The sequence below is a fragment of the Mus musculus genome, chromosome 7 (genome assembly GCF_000001635.26).
Source record: "Mus musculus strain C57BL/6J chromosome 7, GRCm38.p6 C57BL/6J".
Lineage (NCBI taxonomy): Eukaryota > Metazoa > Chordata > Mammalia > Rodentia > Muridae > Mus > Mus musculus.
In genome coordinates this window covers 44037178-44056857 of record NC_000073.6, presented here as the reverse complement: position 1 = coordinate 44056857, position 19680 = coordinate 44037178, and the positions used below count along the sequence as shown (strand labels likewise).

General features: G+C 46.6%; 2 protein-coding genes and 1 pseudogene across 2 annotated transcripts in view; all 3 read right to left on the bottom strand.

The window, feature by feature from the left end:
* Positions 1-19680, bottom strand: part of Klk1b21 (kallikrein 1-related peptidase b21) — a 101968-nt gene that overhangs the window by 49726 nt on the left and 32562 nt on the right. The window lies entirely within an intron of this gene.
* Positions 146-4568, bottom strand: Klk1b27 (kallikrein 1-related peptidase b27). The gene is made up of 5 exons (NM_020268.3): positions 4472-4568; positions 2218-2377; positions 949-1241; positions 717-853; positions 146-347 (listed from the first exon to the last, which is right to left on the bottom strand). The coding sequence occupies exons 1-5, from the start codon at positions 4515-4517 to the stop codon at positions 192-194; spliced, it is 792 nt and encodes a 263-aa protein (NP_064664.1). The 5' UTR covers positions 4518-4568; the 3' UTR covers positions 146-191.
* On the bottom strand, positions 8889-11677 carry Klk1b19-ps (kallikrein 1-related peptidase b19, pseudogene; annotated as a pseudogene).

Below are 19680 nucleotides of genomic sequence, written 5' to 3'. Positions count from 1 at the left end.
ATTTGTCTCAACCCCATCCCCTTAGCCAAGAGTACATGTACATCTGTCCCTTGCTGATCTACTTTGGAAGTCCAGACCTTAGCCGAGGGATCCTTGATTTGGTCCTGCACTCCAGTAGGACAGAGAATGTCAGACCTTGAACTCATTTGTTTCATGGTGTATTTTATTGAGAACAGTAGATAATGTGACACTCAGGGGTTTTTTGCCATAGTGTCTTTTATCCAGGAGGTAAACTTAATAAGTTTTGTGAAGACGCCTGGCGCATTGGGTTTAGCGCATGGGATAGAGCCCCATGATGTGATACCGTGGAGAACACCATCACAGATCAGTGGGCCTCCTGAGTCACCCTGAGAGAAGGACAGGTACAGCAGTAAGGCAGGGCCTGGCAGTTGGATTCTAGTAGACAACCTGGAACTGACTCCCAGGGAGGAACACAGGGACTCTAAGAGGCAGCTCTGGTCAGTCAGTGAGGGAATCCAGCTCTTGGGAGCCCAGATCTTATGAGGACATTGGGTTGTGGTGAGGGCCTCACAGGACCATCCACTAAGCCAAGTCACAGAGGAGAAATAGTACCAGCTACAGGATCCTCCCCTCTCAGGGCACATCCATTCTATGGGGAAGGTTTCAAAGAGCCTGCCTAGTCAGGGTGTTGAAGTGGAACCCAGAACCACAGTTTTCTCAGCCCTTCACCTCATTGTAGAAAGGGGCTGTCTCACCTTGCAAGTGCCTTTGCCTCCACCCGTCTCTCCTACACACAGCATGACATCTGTGACTTTATGTACGTAGGCTTTGGCACAGTTCTCATTGGGCAGGAGCTTGATGAACACACACTGAAGATCATTTGGGATTTGGTCTTTGAATCAGAAAGAAAGTAGGTGGTGAGCAGGGTCCAGTCCAGTTTTCTCTGCCCCTCCCCCACACCAAGCTGTATCCTTGGAGAAGACTCACATTTTGTGGGTGTAATGCTGCCCCAGCCTGAGGCTAGGCATGTGCTCCCCAGCTTGGGCTCCTCAGTGGGCAGGTCGATGGGCTTCACAGCATCTGTGATGTCAGCAGGCTTGCTGAGACGGAGCAGCATCAGGTCATTGCTCTTGTCCTCAGGATGTGGGATGTGGTCATTCAGGAGGCTCATGTTGTAGTCAGGGTGGGGGAAGCTTTTGCTGACCCATCGGTGCTGAGCAGAGGGTTCACGTTGGAATAGCTTGTTTTTGCCCAGCCAAACATTATGCTGGCTGGTGTCACTGGAAGGAGATGCAGGAAGTGAGAAGAGAGAATCAGGGTGATTGGTCAGAGTCAGAAGAGGGGGAGGAGGGAGGGAGGAAGGAAGAGAGTCAGGGACAGAAACACACAGAGACAGAAAGATACCACACACACACACACACACACACACACACACACACACACACACACAGAGAGAGAGAGAGAGAGAGAGAGAGAGAGAGAGAGAGAGAGAGAGAGAGAAAAACACAAACAGAGAGACAGAAAGGCATATACATACATACATACATACATACATACATACATACATACATACATATGTAAGAGAGGCAGAAAGAGACAGAGACAGGAACAGAAGACAAGGGAAGAGGGGGCAGGAAGGAGCAGAAGGCCTGAGAGCTGCTCAGGTGCAGCTAGGACAGGGCTGAACTTCCCCAGCAGGTAAGGCCTGGCCTGCAGCCCAAGGTCTGAGCTCTCCCCTCTCTCCCCAACATCCAGCTCTCTCTGTACTCAGTTACCTCACCCAGCTCCAGTTCTGACCAGCCCTTCTCTGTGTGTCCTCAGAGTGGACAGAAGGTCCTAAAGGCAGAGCTGCTCTGAGGAGAGTGAGGACTTCTCTCACAGCCTACCCTCAGTGACAGCACTCTCTATCCTCAGGGGCCCTTTAGGCCTTTTCTCCACTATGGTCTGTAGTGATATAAGAGAACACATGAGACCCAGAACCAGAAAGGTGTTCCTAGTGTCCCAAGTCAGACACACAGTGACAGATGACCACAGAGACACTCAGACTTGAATACAGACAGGAAACAGAGATAAAAAGACATAAAAGAAAGAAATAGGACTCTGAACACAAACCTGGAGGGTGGAGTAAAGAGAGACCCCTGAGGTCAAGGATAGACTTTCAGGCAGTCCCACCCCACTGCCCTTCAGTAATTGAATCTGTCCTGGAGTCATGATCTCTGGCTGCCACCCTGCTTTCATGTCTCCACCTTTACTCACTTGCCATAGCAGTGGGCAGCTGTGAGAACCCAGTTGGGGTCCAACAGGACTCCCCCGCATATATATTTGTTGGAGCGGAGCACAGCCACATGCCAGGGTTGAGAATTCTTCTTACATTTAAATCCTCCAATTATTCTAGACTGGACAGGAGGCGCAGCATCTGCAACAGGAGCAAAGGGGTAGGGGAGAGTTGGCACATGTAGGGAGGTCAACCCTTGATGGACACAGTTAAGCACTGCTGGGATCAAGGGAAATGGCCAGGGGATCTAGGGAAGGGACCAATATATGGCTGGTCCTGGAAAGGGAGATCTATGCTGTGGGTATAGAAAGAACTCTTGAATCAGGAATCGGGTATTTAGGCCAGTTCAGAGTTTTAGGTTAAGGGATGGCAGGTAAGCTTCAATTTTAGTCCAATGAGAATGAAATTCTCTGGTATGGAATTTAGAGTCTTCAAGGCTTGAGAAGTCGTCACGGTCTTGGCTGGGTTTTGGCAAGTCTTGAAATGTGAGGCCTCAGAAAATTGGATTTGAATGAATAGATGAAACCAGGAAAGGGAGCTAGATGTTGATTTGGGGTTTCTTGGTTTGGGAATGAAGTGGCAGCTGGGATGGAGAGATTGAGGAATTTCCAGGTAAAAGGAGCAGGGTCAAGGCTAGGGCTTGGGCTCCTGTTAGGGTCTGCGGTGGGGATGACATCTAAGAGGGGTGGGGCTCCCTAAGAAAGGATTTTGAGCTGGGACATGCAGTGAGAGAAGGAAATTCTGGGGGTCTGTGAGGTGGGCAGGTGATCTGGGTATTGGATAGGATCAGGGTTCTCTTGGAGGCAGCCCCAAGACAGGAGTGGGACTTTTGGGATAACATTGGAAATGTAATTGAGGAAAATATGTAATAAAAACAAACAAACAAACAAACAAACAAATAAATAAATAAATAAATAAATAAATAAAAGGAATTAAAGCCTCTGGACAGAAGTAAAAACAAGTTAGGCCACTGGGAGGTAGAGAGGAGGATCCCATTATGTAAGGTACAAGGGTTAGATATTGGGGTCTTTGGGGTGTGCTGCACAGAGTGGGAACTAGAGCTGTGCACTGGGCCTTTGATGAGATAGGATAAGAGTCTGCAGCTCAGGGAGTGAGGCATGAGGGGGAAGAGCAGGCCAAGGCACAGCACTTGGAAACAGAGGAAATCTTGGCAAGTCATGCATAGCTGCACTTCTCTGTAACCTCAGTACCCAGCAGGCTGAGGCAGAGGGATTGCCATGGACTGAAGACAAGCCTGGGCTACATCATGAGACACTAACTCAGAACTTATTCCCAAGAGCTGGCCTGGAGATGGCTTGGTTGCTACACGATTGGTCATGCAAGCATTAGGACCTGAGCTGAACCATCCAGAAACCAGGGAAAATGTCAGGTGTGATGCTGTGTGCCTGTAGCCCCAGAGCTGGTTAGGTGGAAACAAGAGGATTCCCTTGAGTTTTGCTGGACAGCCATCTTAGCCTTAACAGAAGTCTCCATTCATTGAGAGACCATGCCAATGTTGTGAGTTATTGATGAAGACACTTGTCAAAGTCTGGTGTCTGTCAACTGACCCCGTGTCAAAAATGAGACTAAATCAAAAAGCCAGTGAGAAGTGACCCGGGCATTCTCTCCACACCAGAAAGGGAGGTGGCTATGGGGGTGGTATAGCATTGCAAATGTAAATGAGCGAAATACCTAATAAAAAATGGAAAAAAAAAAAAAAAAAGAAAGGGAGGGGGAACCCATCTGACCTTACAAGCCAGTTTAAGAGGAAGTTTTGGTAGAAACTGAGCATCTTGGGAAGATGGGGGATCAGTTGTCATCAGGTGGTGAACACAGATGAAGGCTGGCAGCTGCTGGACAGCCTAAGGTTCTATTGGGGGATTTAGGCAAGCCTCCGACACAAGGTTTGGGTTATGAGGCTCTAGGAAAAAGAATGTACTGTAGGGAAATCCAATGTTCTAAGTTTGGTAAGAAGTTAGGTTCTTTAGAAAGACTGGAGAAGCACAGAGATGGTCAGGTGTCTAAGAAAGAGGAGAAAGTTCTGGAAAGTGGGAGTGGACAGGCATCTGTCCTGGGAGCAAGGACTGTGAGGGACCTGGCACTGTGCAGGGCAGAGAAGGAGGAGCAGGTGGTGCTCATGATGTAGCTGGGGTGAGGAGAGAGGGGAAAGGAATGATCAGGGCCAAAGGCAGCAGGAAAGTCAGGGCTGTGACCCCTCCCTTTCCCTCATCTCACCAATCCCTCCTAGGGACAGGGCAAGGAACAGGATCAGGAACCTCATGGTAACAGGTGTCCAGGTTCCACAGGCAGTGAACTTGGAGCTGTTGAGGATCCTCGGGAGACTTTAAAAACGCTCATTCTCCCCATAGCCCCTCCCCTATCCTGTTGCCACCCAGATGCTGACAAAGCACTGCCCTTGCTTACAGATTTGGACTCCCTGCTTCTACCCTCCTGGCTGTGGGAAATGGAGGGCCCTGTTGTACCCTCTGTACAATATGCCCTAGGTCACCCTGGATACCTTCCCAGGGAGGAGATTGTGTAGGGCAGGTCATGCTGTTCCTGGGGCTGTTGGAGTTCCGGGGACCTTAGCCAGATGGCAAGGTCAGGGGCAATGGTGAGTTGGTGTGAAAGGCAGATGGAGGAGCAAGTGATGCCCAACCCACAGCTCTAAGGAAGTTCCTGTACCTCATGTCCAAGATTGTCTTCAGAAAGTTGCAATTAGAACAAGATTTTTTCACCAGTCCAAAACCGCTGCCAGTTCCCTATAGATACAAATCATTTTTTTGAGAATGCTAAAATTCTTGCCTTTTTGCACTTTGAACTCTGTGTCACTGATTTTATTGTTCCTATGAGAAGTTTGGGAGCTGCGTGTAGTGGTTCACACCTTTAACACCAGCACTTTGAAGCCACAGCCAGGTGGATCTGTGTGATTTTAGGGTCTAGTATTCTGTGATGTAGACCAACCTTGTCTACATATTGACTTTCAAGACAGTCAGGGTAATATATACAGCTTTCTCAAAACAAACCAATAAAATAAAATAGAATAAGATAAGATAAAATAAAATAAAATAAACAAATAGAAGTTATGGTGCAGATTACCATGGCCTGATCACACTTTTATTCAAAAGTATGAAATCTCAGGTTATTCCAGGGGAGTGTCACCCACCCTGAATAGAGTTGGGATAACAATGACATTTCACTTCCTCATTTCGTAGATCCTGATCTACATTTTGAGGTTAGCGCAGCCTGGGCCCTGTGAGACCCTTTCTCAAGTAACAGCAACCAGAAAATGTCACTTCCCTCCAGGAGCCTCATTGAGGGTTCAGCTTGGCAGCTGCATATTTTAGTACACACCTTTGATCCCAGAACTTAGGTGTCAGGGGCTGGTGGATCTTGGTGAGGTCCAGGTTAGACTGTGCACATAGTGTACTCAGGCCAGTGAAACAACACAGGGAGACTTTGTCTCAAACGTTAAAACATCAAGAAGTCAGCATGGGTTCTGGTACAGAGAAGGGGAAATACCCAGCCTGTGACACCTACTTACTGTTGCAGGTTTCAGACCCATCCCCTCTCGTTGAGCATCGAGTCTATTTCAGCTCTCATGGCAGTTAGCACATTTGACCTGGGTGTATTCCTGTGTGCCCTGTAAGGTCCAAGAAGACCAGGCTAGCCCTAATCCAGGGTAAGTGAGGAGCTGGTGATCAATTGCCCACCTAGTTCTCTTCTGAGTCCTAGGCCTCTGTGCCCAAGTTCTTCTGAAATCTACACTATTCTTTGCTCTAAAGGACAAGAGAGGAAGCACGCGTTCATCCACTTGTGAGTACATCCATGCACTTGATCTTTTTGTACGTCTTCAAGCATACATAATCATGCTGGAATTTGAGATAGGTGTACTGCACCGGAAGAGTCCAGTGCATGAGAATGGAAAGAGTTGAAGTGGTGCTGGTGATGAACTTCAAATAGCATCCACAGGGAAGTGGTTGTAGATGAGAGGGGGATATGGAAAGGAGGAAAAGGATGAAGGTTTGTATGCATTGAGAGAGGGGAGAAATGATCCAGGTCCCTGAATGTTTCCCTCCCCAGCTGTCCTGCTCTGTTCCTGGGAGGAGGACTGAAATTTTGTCCTACGTGGCTGGTCCCTCATGTCCATCTTCCTGGAAACTTGTTGGTGTTCAGTGTAATGGATATGTGATTATCTACGTGCACCGAGTATACACTGGATTCATTTGCCTCTGGATTGACTGAAGGGGGCATAAATGTTCCAATGTTGAACAAATCACCGGTCAGTGAATATGTAGACTGGGGGTTCATTCCATTGTGTTCTAGAGGTGGCTGTGTGGGTGGGATACTGCCACTCTTCCAGGAGTCTTTCTGGGGGTCTATGTTTGGGCTCACAGTGGGGACATCATTGTTGGTGGATCACTCTATGAGTGGCAGTAGAGTTATTTTTGAATTTCTAGGTAATGATTTGGTTAATGTGAGTGGAGGTGATGTTTCTTCCTTTATATCTATTTTTTTATGGGAGAACAGGAGGGGGTTTTGAAGTCAGAACCCAGTGCCTTACACAAACACTTCACAGGGTCTCACTCACTGAGCCACAACCCCAGAAGAACCTCATTGGAGACTCTAGGCAGGTGCTGTATCTCTGAACCATTTCCTGCCCCTTAGTGTGGGATGGATTCTAGACAGCTACATTCCCTCCCTCTGCCTTGTTTGTGACAGGTCTATGTAGCCCAGGCTGACCTCCAGCTCAATGTGTATCTGTGGATAACCATGATTTTCTGATCCTCCTCCCAAGTGCAGGGATCACAGGCATGTGCTGCAGACTCAGCTCAGCACAGTGCTGAGGATGAAGTGCAGGATGCTCACAGGTAGACAAGCATTCTGCCAACTAAGACACAACACCAGGACCCCTCAACTGCTTTTACCTGTTTTTGGAGACAGATAAGACCTATGTGTCTCTAACTGCTCAGGTAGAACATGAAAAGACACTCCTCCTCAGCTGCTGGAGTACCTAGCTTGGGCTTCCCATGCTGTGAGAGGAAGGAGAGAGAGAGAGAGAGAGAGAGAGAGAGAGAGAGAGAGAGAGAGAGAGAGAGAGAGAGAGAGAGAGAGAGAGAGAGAGAGGTTTGAATGAGTAATGACTGTAGTTATCTATCCAAGTTTCCTTTCCAGTTTACATTCACATGAGCAAGGGCTTCTTATTTCTAGCCCTGGCTCTATGCCTCATACTCCTGCCTACTATGTTCCTTTCCTTTCAACCAGTTTGTTGCCGCCTGAACATGATAGACTTCATCTTCAGTTTCCTCAGCATTGCCATTGGTAAGTGTTGGTAAGGACAAGGGTGACTGGGGATCCTCTACTCAACCCCAGAGCCTCCTCATACCCAGAGATGTGGTTAGATTTCCAGTTCTGTCTAGCCTTCTGTCCTTCTCACGCCCTTCTCCGGAAGAACTCTGATACACTTAGCTGTGGCTATGTCCCTCTAAACAGACAGTGTTTTGTGGTCCTGTGCAACAGCAACAGCGTGGCCCTTTTCCCAAGATAGTTGATTCTCTGCACCACAGGACATGGTTCTAAGTTACTCTTCATCCTTTTGTCTATCCCTACCAAAGATATTCCCTCCAGTGGCTCTTGGTGGAGGGACTGCAGCCTACCTAGCCTTTGAGGCTGTCCCTGCCCTTCTGTGTACAGACTCTTTTCCAGTGAGTCAAGGCTTTATTAACAAAACACCCCAGCCCAACTCAAGAAACCCCTGTAGGCAGTCTGAATTCGCAGTGTCTGACTGTTTATCATCACTTTGGCTTCCAGTAAAGGGTCAGGCCTAGCTGGAGTCTCCCATTCTGATCTCTCTAGGTTTTTCCTCTGTGATCTGAACATTTTCTTTGCCAGAGGAGACTCAAGTGGCATCCCTGAGGTGGTCTGAGCCTTTTGTCTGCATTTGTCTCAACCCCATGACCTTAGCCAACAGTACATGTACTCCTGTCCCTTGCTGATCTACTTTGGAAGTCCTGACCTTAGCCTGAGGGAATCTTGATTGTATACCGCACTCCAGTAGGACAGAGAATGTCAGACCTTGAATTCATTTGCTTCATGGTGGGTTTTATGGAGAACATGAAACAATGTGACACTCAGGCATTTTTTGTCATAGTGTCATTTATCCAGGAGTTGAACTTAATAAGTTTAGTGTAGACGCTTGGTATACCAGGTGAACCACGTGTTATAGTGCCCATGATGGAGAACACCATTATAATATAGTGCCATGATGGAGAACACCATCACAGATCAGTGGGCCTCCTGAGTCACCCTGAAAGAAGGACAGGGACAGGAGGAAGGCAGGACCTGGCAGTTGGATTCTTGTAGACAACCTGGAACTGACTCCCAGGGAGGAATACAGGGACTCTAAGAGGCAGCTCTGTTCAATAGGTGAGGGAATACTGCTCTTGGGAGCCCAGATCTTTCGAGGACATTGGGTTGTGGTGAGGGCCTCACAGTACCACCCCCTATGCCAAGTCACAGAGGAGAAATAGTACCAGCTACAGGATCCTCCCCTCCCAGGGTGCATCCTTTCCATAGGGAAGGATGCAAAGAGCCTGCCTAGTCAGGGTGTTGGAGTGGGAACCAAGAACCTCAGTTTCCACTTTCAGCCCTTCACCTCACTGCAGAAAGGGGCTGTCACACCTTGCAAGTGTCTTTGCCTCCACCCACCTCTCCTGCAGACGGCATGGCATCTGTGGCTTTCTCTATGTGGCCTTTGGCACAGTTCTCATTGGGCAGGAGCTTGATGAACACACACTGGACATCATCTGGCTTTTGCCCTGTGGTTCAGGGAGAAATTTGTTGGTGAGCAGGGGTCAGCTCATTCCTCTTTGCCCCTCCCTGACACCCAGCTCTGTTTCTTGGAGCAGACTCACATTTGGTGGGTGTAATGCTGCCCCCGCCTGAGGCTAGGCATGTGCTCCCCAGCTTGGGCTCCTCAGTGGGCAGGGCGATGGGCTTCACAGCATCTGTGATGTCAGCAGGCTTTCTGAGGCAGAGCAGAATCAGGTCATTCTGTAGTCGTCCTCAGAATGTACGGTATAGTGCATCAGGAGACTCATGTTGAAGCCAGGGTGAGGGAAGCTTTTGCTGACCAATCGGTGCTGAGCAGAGGGTTCCTCTTGGAATAGTTTGGTTTTGCCCAGCCAAACCTCATACTGGCTGGGAGACAGGGAGGGAGTTGGAGCAAGTAAGAGGAGGCAATGGGGAGATTGGTTAGAATAAATAGGAAGGGGTGGGGGAGTAGGGAGGGAGGAAGGAAGACAGAGTCAGGGACAGAAACACACACAGACAGAGATACACACACACACACACACACACACACACACACACACACACCCCTAGAAACAGTTACAGAAAAACAAACAGAGACAGAAAGGCACATATATACGTACATACACAAACACACACACACACATACATACATACATACGTACATACATACATACATACATACATATTGAGTCAGAGAGTCAGAAGGGACAGAGACAGGAACATAAGACAAGGGAAGAGGGGGCAGGAAGGAGCAGAAGGCCTGAGAGCTGCTCAGGTGCAGCTAGGACAGGGCTGAACTTCCCCAGCATGTAAGGCCTGGCCTGCAGCCCAAGGTCTGAGCCCTCCCCTCCCTCCCCAGCATCCAGCTCTCTCTGTACTCAGTTACCTCACTCAGCTCCAGTTCTGACCAGCCCTTCTCTGTGTGTCCTAGACTGGACAGAAGGTCCTAAATGTAGAGCTGCCCTGAGGAGAGTGAGGACTTCTCTCACAGCCTACCCTCAGGGACAGGACGTTCTATCCTGAGAGGCCCTTTAGGCCTGGTCCCTACTATTGTCACTAGTGATAAAAGAGAACACATGAGACCCAGACAGGTGTGGACAAAGTCCCAAGGGAAAGACACACAGTGGCAGATGACCATAAAGACAGTAAGATGTGAATACAGACAGGAGACAGATGGACAATAAGACAGAAAAGTTAGAGGGCTGGTGAGATGGCTCAGCGGGTAAGAGCACTGTCTGCTCATCTGAAGGTCCTGAGTTCAAATCCCAGCAACCACATGGTGGCTCACAGCCATCCGTCATGAGATCTGATGCCCTCTTCCTGCACATCCAAACACAGCTACAGTGTACTTATGTATAATAATAAATCTTACTTTAAAAAAAAGACAGAAATTTCATAAATTCATTCTTTTTAATAGCTGAGTAGTACTCCATTGTGTAAATATACCACATTTTCTGTATTCAATTCCTAGGCAAATGGATGGACCTAGAGGGCATCATCCTGAGTGAGGTAACACAATCACAAAGGATCTCACACAATATGTACTCACTGATAAGTGGATATTAGCCCAAAACTTAGGATACCCAAGATATAAGATAAAATTTGCTAAACACATAAAACTCAAGAAGAATTAAGACCAAAGTGTGGACACTGTGCCCCTTCTTAGAATTGGGAACAAAATACCCATGGAAGGAGTTACAGAGACAAAGTTTGGAGCTGTGACGAAAGGATGGACCATCTAGAGACTGCCATATCCAGGGATCCACCCCATAATCAGCTTCCAAACACTGACACCATTGAATATACTAGCAAGATTTTGCTGAAAGGACCCAGATATAGCTGTCTCTTGTGAGACTATGCCGGGGCCTAGCAAACACAGAAGTGGATGCTCACAGTCAGCTATTGGATGGATCACAGGGCTCCCAATGGAGGAGCTAGAGAAAGTACCCAAGGAGCTAAAGGGATCTGCAACCCTATAGGTGGAACAACATTATGAACTAACCAGTACCCAGGAGCTCTTGACTCTAGCTGCATATGTATCGAAAGATGGCCTAGTCGGCCATCACTGGAAAGAGAGGCCCATTGGACACACAAACTTTATATGCCCCAGTACAAGGGAATGCCAGGGCCAAAAAAAAAAAAAACGGGAATGGGTGTGTAGGGAAGTGGGGGGGGGATGGGGTACTTTTGGGATAGCATTGGAAATGTAATTGAGGAAAATACGTAATAAAAAATATTAAAAATTAAAAAAAGAAAGAAAAAGAAAAATAAACAGGAAAGGAAAAGTGAAAAAAAAAGACAGAAAAGATAGAAACAGGACTCTGAACACAAATCAAGATTCAGGAGGAAAGAGACACCCAAGAAGTCATGGATGTCAAGTCCCACCCCACTGCCCTTCAGTACCCCAGCCTGGCCTGGTGTCATGATCTCTGGCTGCCAATCTGCTTTTCTGTCTCCAAGCTTACTCACTGTTCATAGCAGTGGCAGCTGTGAGAACCCAGTTGGGGTCCAACAGGACTCCCCCGCATATGTGTTCATTGTAGTGTTACACAGCCACATGCCAGGGTTGGGAATTCTTCTCACATTTAAATCCTCTAACTATTCGAGACTGGACAGGAGGTGCAGCATCTGCAACAGGAGCAATGAGGGAGGGGAGAGTTGGCACATATAGGAAGGTGTACCATTGGGGGACACAGCTAAGCAGGGCTGGGATCTGGGGACATGGCCAGGAAATCTGGAGTAGGGACCAGTATATGGCTGGTCCTGGATAGGGAGATCGATGCTGTGGGGACAGAAAGAACTCTTGAATCAGGAATTGGGTATAATGTAAGGTCACTTTATAGTTTTGGGTTAAGGGGTGGCTAGGAGAGAGAGAGAGAGAGAGAGAGAGAGAGAGAGAGAGAGAGAGAGAGAGAGAGAGAGAGAGAATTCCAGTTTATTCTTAGTCCAATGAGAATGATATCCTCTGATATGGAATTTAGAATTTCCAAGGTTTAAGAAGAAGTCACAGCCTTGGCTGGGTTTTGGGAATTCTGGAAGGTGAGGTGTCAGAAAACTGGATTTCAATGAAAAAATGAATCCAGGAAAGGGTGCTTGGGGTTGATTTTGGGTTTCTTGGATTGGGCATGAAGTGGCAGCTGGGATGGAGAGAATGAGGGTGTCCAGAGCAAAGGGGCAGCAGGGTCAAGGCCAGGGCGTGGGCTCATTTTAGGATCTGTGGTAGAGATGACATCTAAGAGGGGTGGGGCTCCCTAAGAAAGAAGTTTGAGATGGGACAAGCAGTGAAAGAAGGAAATTCTGGGTGTCTGTGACAGAAAGGCACTGCTTACTGTGGAGGTAGTCAAGTGATCTGGGTATTGGAGAGGCTCAGGGTTCTCTTGGAGGAAGCCCCAAGACAGGAGTGGAAACATAGTTGGAGCAAGTTAGGCCACTGTGAAGCAGAGATGAAGACACACTTATGTGAGGTACTAGGGTTAGGCATTGGGGACTTTTGGTGTTTCATGCCAGAGTGGGTACTAGAGCTGTGCAATGGGGCTCTGGAGAGAGGAGACAGGAGCCTCAGGCTCAGGGAGGGAGGGATGAGGGGGAAGAGCAGGACAAGGCACAGCATTGGAAACAGGAAATCTTGGCAAGCCATGCATAGATAGACACACTTCTCTGTAACACAGCAGGCTGCGGCAGAGGGATTGCCATGGATGAAGACAAGCCTGGGCTATATCATGAGACACTAACTCAGAACTTATTTCCAAGAGATGGGCAGGAGATGGCTTGGTTCCTACAGGATTGGCCATGCAAGCATTAGGACCTGAGCTGAACCCTCCAGAACACAGGGAAAACGTCAGGTGTGATGCTATGTGATGATAACCCCAGAGCTGGGGAGGTGGAAACAGGAGGATTCCCTTGAGGTTTGCTGGACATTCATGTTAGCCTAAATAGGAAGTCTCCATTCAGTGAGAGATGCTGCCAATGTTGGAGTGACTGATAAAGATACTTCTTGTCCAAGTCTAGTGTCTGCCAACTGACCCTTTCTCCAAAAATGAGAGTAAACCAAAAAGCCAGCGAGAAGTGACACAGGCATTCTCCCCACACCAGAAAGGGAGGGGTAACCCATCTGAGCTTACAAGCCAATTTAAGAAGAGAAAGTTTTGGTAGAAACTGTGTGACTTGGGAAGATGGGGGACCAGTTGTCTGGATATGGAAAATACAGCTGGAGGCTGGCAGATGCTGGACAGCCTAAGGCTCTAGTGTGGCATCTAGGCAAGCCTCTGACTCAGGGGTTGACCTGTTCTATTCCTGGGAGGAGGAAGGATAGTTGGTCCTACATGTCTGGTCCCTCATCTCCATCTTCCTGGCAACTTTGTTGGTGTTCAGCATGGTGGATGTGCAGATGGCCTATTGAAAATTAGTACACTGGTTTCATTGGCCTCTGGATTGACTGTATTGGGTATACGTGTCCCAACATGGGCCTGTTTACTGGTTAGTGTATACATAGAATGGGGGGTTCTTCTATTGGGTTGTAGAGGTGACTGTGGGGGAGGGCCACTGGCATTCTCACAGAAGTCTCTCTGGGGGTGTAGGTTAGGTTCACAGTAAGGGCATCACTGATGGTGGGTAACTTTATGAGTGGCAATAGAGTTAGTTTAGAATTTCTAGGTAGTGATTTTATTAATGTTGTGAAGGTGATGTTTTTCTTCTCTTTTTGGGGGGCTGGGGGTGGGGGCGGGGGCGGGTGTTGGGGTTGCTGAAGGCAGATCCCAGAGCCTTTCACACACAGGCCACAGGGTCTCTACCACTGAGACACATCCCCAGAAGAATGTCATTGGAGGACTCTAGGCAGGTGCTCTACCTCTGTACCATGCCCTGCCCTTTATTGTCCCATGGATTCTAGACAGGTAGTGAGGTACATTCCCTTCCTCTGCCTTGTTTGAGACAGGGTCTCATGTAGCCCAGGCTGGCCTCCAGCTCAATGTGTAGATTTGGACAACCATGATTTTCTGATCCTCCTCCCAAGTGCAGGGATCCTAGGCATGGGCTTCCAGATTCAGTTCAGCACAGTGCTCAGGGTGAAATGCAGGATGCTCACAGCTAGGCAAGCATTCTGATAACTAAGACCCAACACCAGGACCTCTGGACTGCCTGTAGCTTGTATTTTGAGATAAGATCCATGTGTCTATATACTGCTCAGGCACAGCCTTGAAAAGGCACTCCTCCCCAATTGCTACATTACTTATTTTGGGTTTCTCAGGGTGTGAGAGAAAGAAGAGAGAGAGCAAGAGAGTGAGAGAGTGAGGTAGAGAGAGAGATGGGGGTAACTGCAGTTATATCTCTGACTCTCCTTCCCAGGTTACATTCATATGAGCAAAGGCTTCATATTTCTGGTCCTGGCACTATGCCTCGTCCTCCTGCCCACCATATTCCTCTCCTTTCTACCCGTCTGCCACCAGCTAAACAAAATAGACTTCATCTTCAGTTTCCTCAGCATTGGCATTGGTAAGTATTGGCAAGGACAGGGGTAACTCGGATCCTCCACCAACCCCGAGATTTCTCTTATCCAGAGGTGTGCCTAGATTTCCAATTCTGCAGCTCTGAGGTAGAGGGGTGTCTCTATATCTTTCTTGGGCTGGCTGTGGTCTCACTCTTTAGTCCATGCTGTCTTTGAATTGCCTCAGCATCATAAGTACCTGGAATTAAAAGCTTTTGCCCACTATTGTGACTGATGCCTTGTCTCCTAGTTTATATTCCCCTCTGAGTATGTACCCATTTGTCCTGTGTGTGAGTGTATGTGTGTGTGTGTGAGTGTGAGTGTGTGTGTATCTACTTGTGGCAAGTCAGGGAGTTTGTTTCTGTCTCTCTCGTTTTGGGGGTTGTGGTGTTCCCTGTCTAGCCTTCTGTCCTTCTCTGGTCCCACTCCAGTGCACGGCTCCTGATTCTTCTCAGCCTGACTCTCTTTGTAGTTAACTGCAATAGGCTGGGCCTGAGGTCACAGGTATCCTACAAGCTGGCCTTTTACCTGTGCTGGTGTGCCATGGTCTTGATGCTGTAGGATGGTGTGGGCATGACCTCTGATTGAAGGGCAGGGCCTCAGATGGAAAGGCGGTGTCTGGGCAGGGCAGGGATGGAGCCGAGAAAAGGGGGTCAACCTCCAAGATCAAACTGAGGCTTGGGGTGGGACTCTGTGTCTAGTACCCACGGGGACTTTGCCTTTCCTCAACCAAGTGGGGATTAGCAGCTGCAGTACACCTTTCATGGAGTGGGGGCTCAGCTACTTCCATTGGGACTCCTGACACCACTCATTGCAGTTGCGCAACAGTCCATTTTGAACAGGAACTTGGAGCCCACCCAGAAGTTTTCTGATGTAAACAATTTTGTGAACTACCACGGGGCTCTCCAACAGAGGGACTTGTCAACTTCTCAGGACACTGATGAGTCCCCATGGCCAGATACCTCCACCCTGTGGCTCAGTTTCCATCAGACCTCCATTTCGGTCCCATACTTCCCCTGAGAGCAGGTAGTACCCTTGGGACACGGGTGGCAAGCCCAGAACTACTCGCTAGGGCCCACTCCTTTCTGACTGAATATTGGCCGGGACTCTCCTCTGGAATCTTCCAATCCTCTCAGATGCTCCTCTGTCCCTCTGAGCAAACACTGGTTTGGACACAAGCAGCATGAACAGTGTGGCCCTTTTCCCAAGATGGGTGATTCTCTGCCCCACAGGACATGATTCTAAGTCACTCTTCATCCTTTGGTCCAGCCCTACCAAAGAAATCCCATCCAGTGTCCCCTGGTTGAGACACTGCAGCCTAGCCTTTGGGGCAGTCCATTGCCCTTCTGTGGACAGACTCTTCTCCAGCGAGTTAAGGCTTTATTAATATAACATCCCAGCCCAACTCAAGAAACCCAGTTAGGCAGCCTGAATTCACAGTGTCTGACTGTTTATCATCTCTTCTGCTTCTAGTATAGGGTCAGGCCTAGCTGGAGTCAATCATTCTGATGTCTCTTACCTTTAACTCTATGATCAGAACATTTTTCTTGCCATAGGAGACTCATGTGGTATATTAGTTAGGGTTTTACTGCTGTGAACAGACACCATGACAAGTCTTATAAAAAACAACATTTATTTGGGGCTGGCTTACAGGTTCAGAGGTTCAGTCCATTACCATCGAGGTGGAAACATGGCAACATCCAGGCTGGCATGGTGCAGGAGGGGCTGAGAGTTCTATGTCTTCATCCATTGGCTGTTAGTGGAAAACTGACTTCCAGGCAACTAGGGTGAGGGTCTTAAGCCCACACCCACTGTGACACACCTATTCCAACCAGGTCAAATCTCCAAATGGTGCCGCTCTCTCGTCCAAGAATATACAAACCATGACATTCCACTCCCTGGTCCCCATACACTTGTTCAAACACATGAATCTATGGGGAGGTCATACTTAAACATAGCATAATGCAAAATGCATTTAGTCCAACTTTTAAAGTCCTCATAGTCTACAGCAGTCTCAATAACCTTAAAAATCTAAAGTTCAAGGTCTCTTCTGAGATTCATCCAATCACTTAACTTTAATCCCCAAGAAAGACAGGAAACCAACTGGACAAACTTTAAACTTTTCATGTGTTTTGCAAATTGTATCTTGGGCATTCTAAGTTTCTGGGCTAATATACACTTATCAGTGAGTGCATAGCAAGTGACTTCTTTTGTGATTGGGTTACCTCACTCAGGATGATATCCTCCAGATCCATCAATTTGTCCAAGAATTTCATAAATTCATTGTTTTTAATAGCTGAGTAGTACTCCATTGTGTAAATGTACATTTTCTGTATTCATTCCTCTGTTGAGGGACATCTGGGTTCTTTCCAGCTTCTGGGATTATAAATAAGGCTGCTATGAACATAGTGGAGCATGTGTTCTTATTACCAGTTGGAACATCTTCTGGGTATATGCCCAGGAGAGGTATTGCTGGATCTTCTAGTACTATGTCCAATTTTCTGAGGAACAGCCAGTCCGATTTCCAGAGTGGTTGTACAAGCTTACAATTCCACCAGCAATGGAGGAGTGTTCCTCTTTCTCCACATCCTCGCCAGCATCTGCTGTCACCTGAATTTTTTATCTTACCCATTCTGAGTGGTGTGAGGTGGAATCTCAGGGTTGTTTTGATTTGCATTTCCCTGATGGTTAAGGATGTTGAACATTTTTTCAAGTGCTTTTCAGCCCTTTGGTATTCCCCACTTGAGAATTCTTTGATTAGCTCTGTACCCTATTTTTAAATGGGGTTATTTGAATTTCTGGAGTCCAGCTTCTTGTGCTCTTTGTATATATGGGATATTAGTCCCGTATCAGATTTAGGATTGGAAAAAATCCTTTCCCAATCTGTTGGTGGCCTTTTTGTCTTATTGACAGTGTCTTTTGCCTTATAGAAGCTTTGCAATTTTATGAGGTCCTATTTGTCAATTCTTGATTTTACAGCACAAACCATTGCTGTTCTGTTTAGAAATTTTTTCCCCTGTGCCCATATCTTTGAGGCTTTCCCCCACTATCTCCTCTATAAGTTTCAGTGTCTCTGGTTTTATGTGGAGTTCTTTGATCCACTTAGACTTGAGCTTTGGACGAGGAGATAATGGATCAATTCGCATTCTTCTACATGATAACTGCCAGTTGTGCCAGCACCATTTGTTGAAAATGCTGTCTTTTTTTCCACTGGATGGTTTTAGCTCCCTTGTCAAAGAACAAGTGACCATAGGTGTGTGGATTCATTTTTGGGTCTTCAATTCTATTCCATTGATCTACCTGTCTGTCACTGTACCAGTACCATGCAGTTTTTATCACAATTGCTTTGTAGGTCAGGCATGGTGATTCCACCAGAGGTTGTTTTATTGTTGAGAATAGTTTTTGCCATCCTAGGTTTTTTGTTATTCCAGATGAATTTGCAAATTGCCCTTTCTAACTCAGTGAAGAACTGAGTTGGAATTTTGATGGGGATTGCATTGAATCTGTAGATATCTTTTGGCAGGATAGACATTTTGACTATATTAATCCTGCCAATCCATGAGCTTGGGAGTTCTTTCTATCTTCTGAGATCCTCTTCAATTTCTTTCTTCAGAGACTTGAAGTTCAGAGATCTTTTACTTCCTTAGTAAGAGTCACACCGAGGTATTTTGTATTATTTGTGACTATTGTGAAGGGTAGTTTTGTTTCCCTAATTTCTTTCTCAGTCCATTTATCCTTTGTGTAGAGAAAGGCCATTGATTTATTTGAGTTCATTTTATATCCAGCTACTGCACTTAAGCTGTTTATCAGGTTTAGGAGTTCTCTGGTGGAACTTTTAGGGTCACTTATATATACTATCATATCATCTGCAAATAGTGATATTTTGACTTCTTCCTTTCCAATTTGTATCCCCTTGATCTTCTTTTGTTTTCGAATTGCTATGGCTAGGACTTCAAGTATTGTATTGAATAGGTAGGGAGAAAGTGGGCAGCCTTGTCTAGTTCCTGATTTTAGTGGGATTGCTTCAAGTTTCTATCCATTTAGTTTGTTGTTGGCTACTGGTTTGCTACAGATTGCTTTTATTATGTTTATATATGGGCCTTGAATTCCTGATCTTTCCATTACTTTTATCATGAAGGGGTGTTGGATTTTGTGAAATGCTTTCTCAGCATCTAATGAGATAATCATGTTGTTTTTGATTTTGAGTTTGTTTATATAGTGGATTACGTTGATGGATTTCCATATATTAAACCATCCCTGCATCCCTGGGATGAAGCCTACTTGGTCATGATGGATGATCGTTTTGATGTGTTCTTGGATCCTGTTTGCAAGGATTTTATTGAGTATTTTTGCATCCATATTCATAAGGGAAAGTGGTCTTAAGTTCTCTTTCTTTGTTGGATCTTTGTGTGGTTTAGGTATCAGAGTAATTGTGGCTTCATAGAATGACATGGGTAGTAAACCTTCTGTTTCTATTTTGTGGAATAGTTTGAGGATAGTTGGAATTAGGTCTTCTTTAAAGGTCTGATAGAACTCTGCACTAAACCCATCTGGTCCTGGGCATTTTTTGGTTGGGAGACTATTGATGACTGCTTCTATTTTTTTTTATAGGGGAAATGGGACTGTTTAGAACGTTAATCTGCTCCTGATTTAACTTTGGTACCTGGTACCTGTCTAGGAAGTTGTTCATTTCATCCGGTTTTCCAGTTTTGTTGAGTATAGCCTTTTGTAGTAGGATCTGATGATGTTTTGGATTTCCTCAGGTTCTGTTGTTATGTCTCCTTTTTCATTTCTGATTTTGTCAATTAGGATACTGTCCCTGTGCCCTCTAGTTAGTCTGGCTAAGAGTTTATCTATCTTGATGATTTTCTCAAAGAACCAGCTCCTGGTTTGGTTGATTCTTTTAATAGTTATTTTTGTTTCCACTTGGTTGATTTCAGCCCTGAGTTTGATTATTTCCTGCAGTCTACTCCTCTTGGGTGAATTTGCTTCCTTTAGTTCTAGAGCTTTTAGGTGTGCTGTCAGGCTGTTAGTGAATGCTCTCTCTAGTTTCTTTTTGGAGGCACTCAGGGCTATGAGTTTTCCTCTTAGGACTGCCTTCATTGTGTCCCATAAGTTTGGGTATGTTGTGGCTTCATTGTCATTAAAC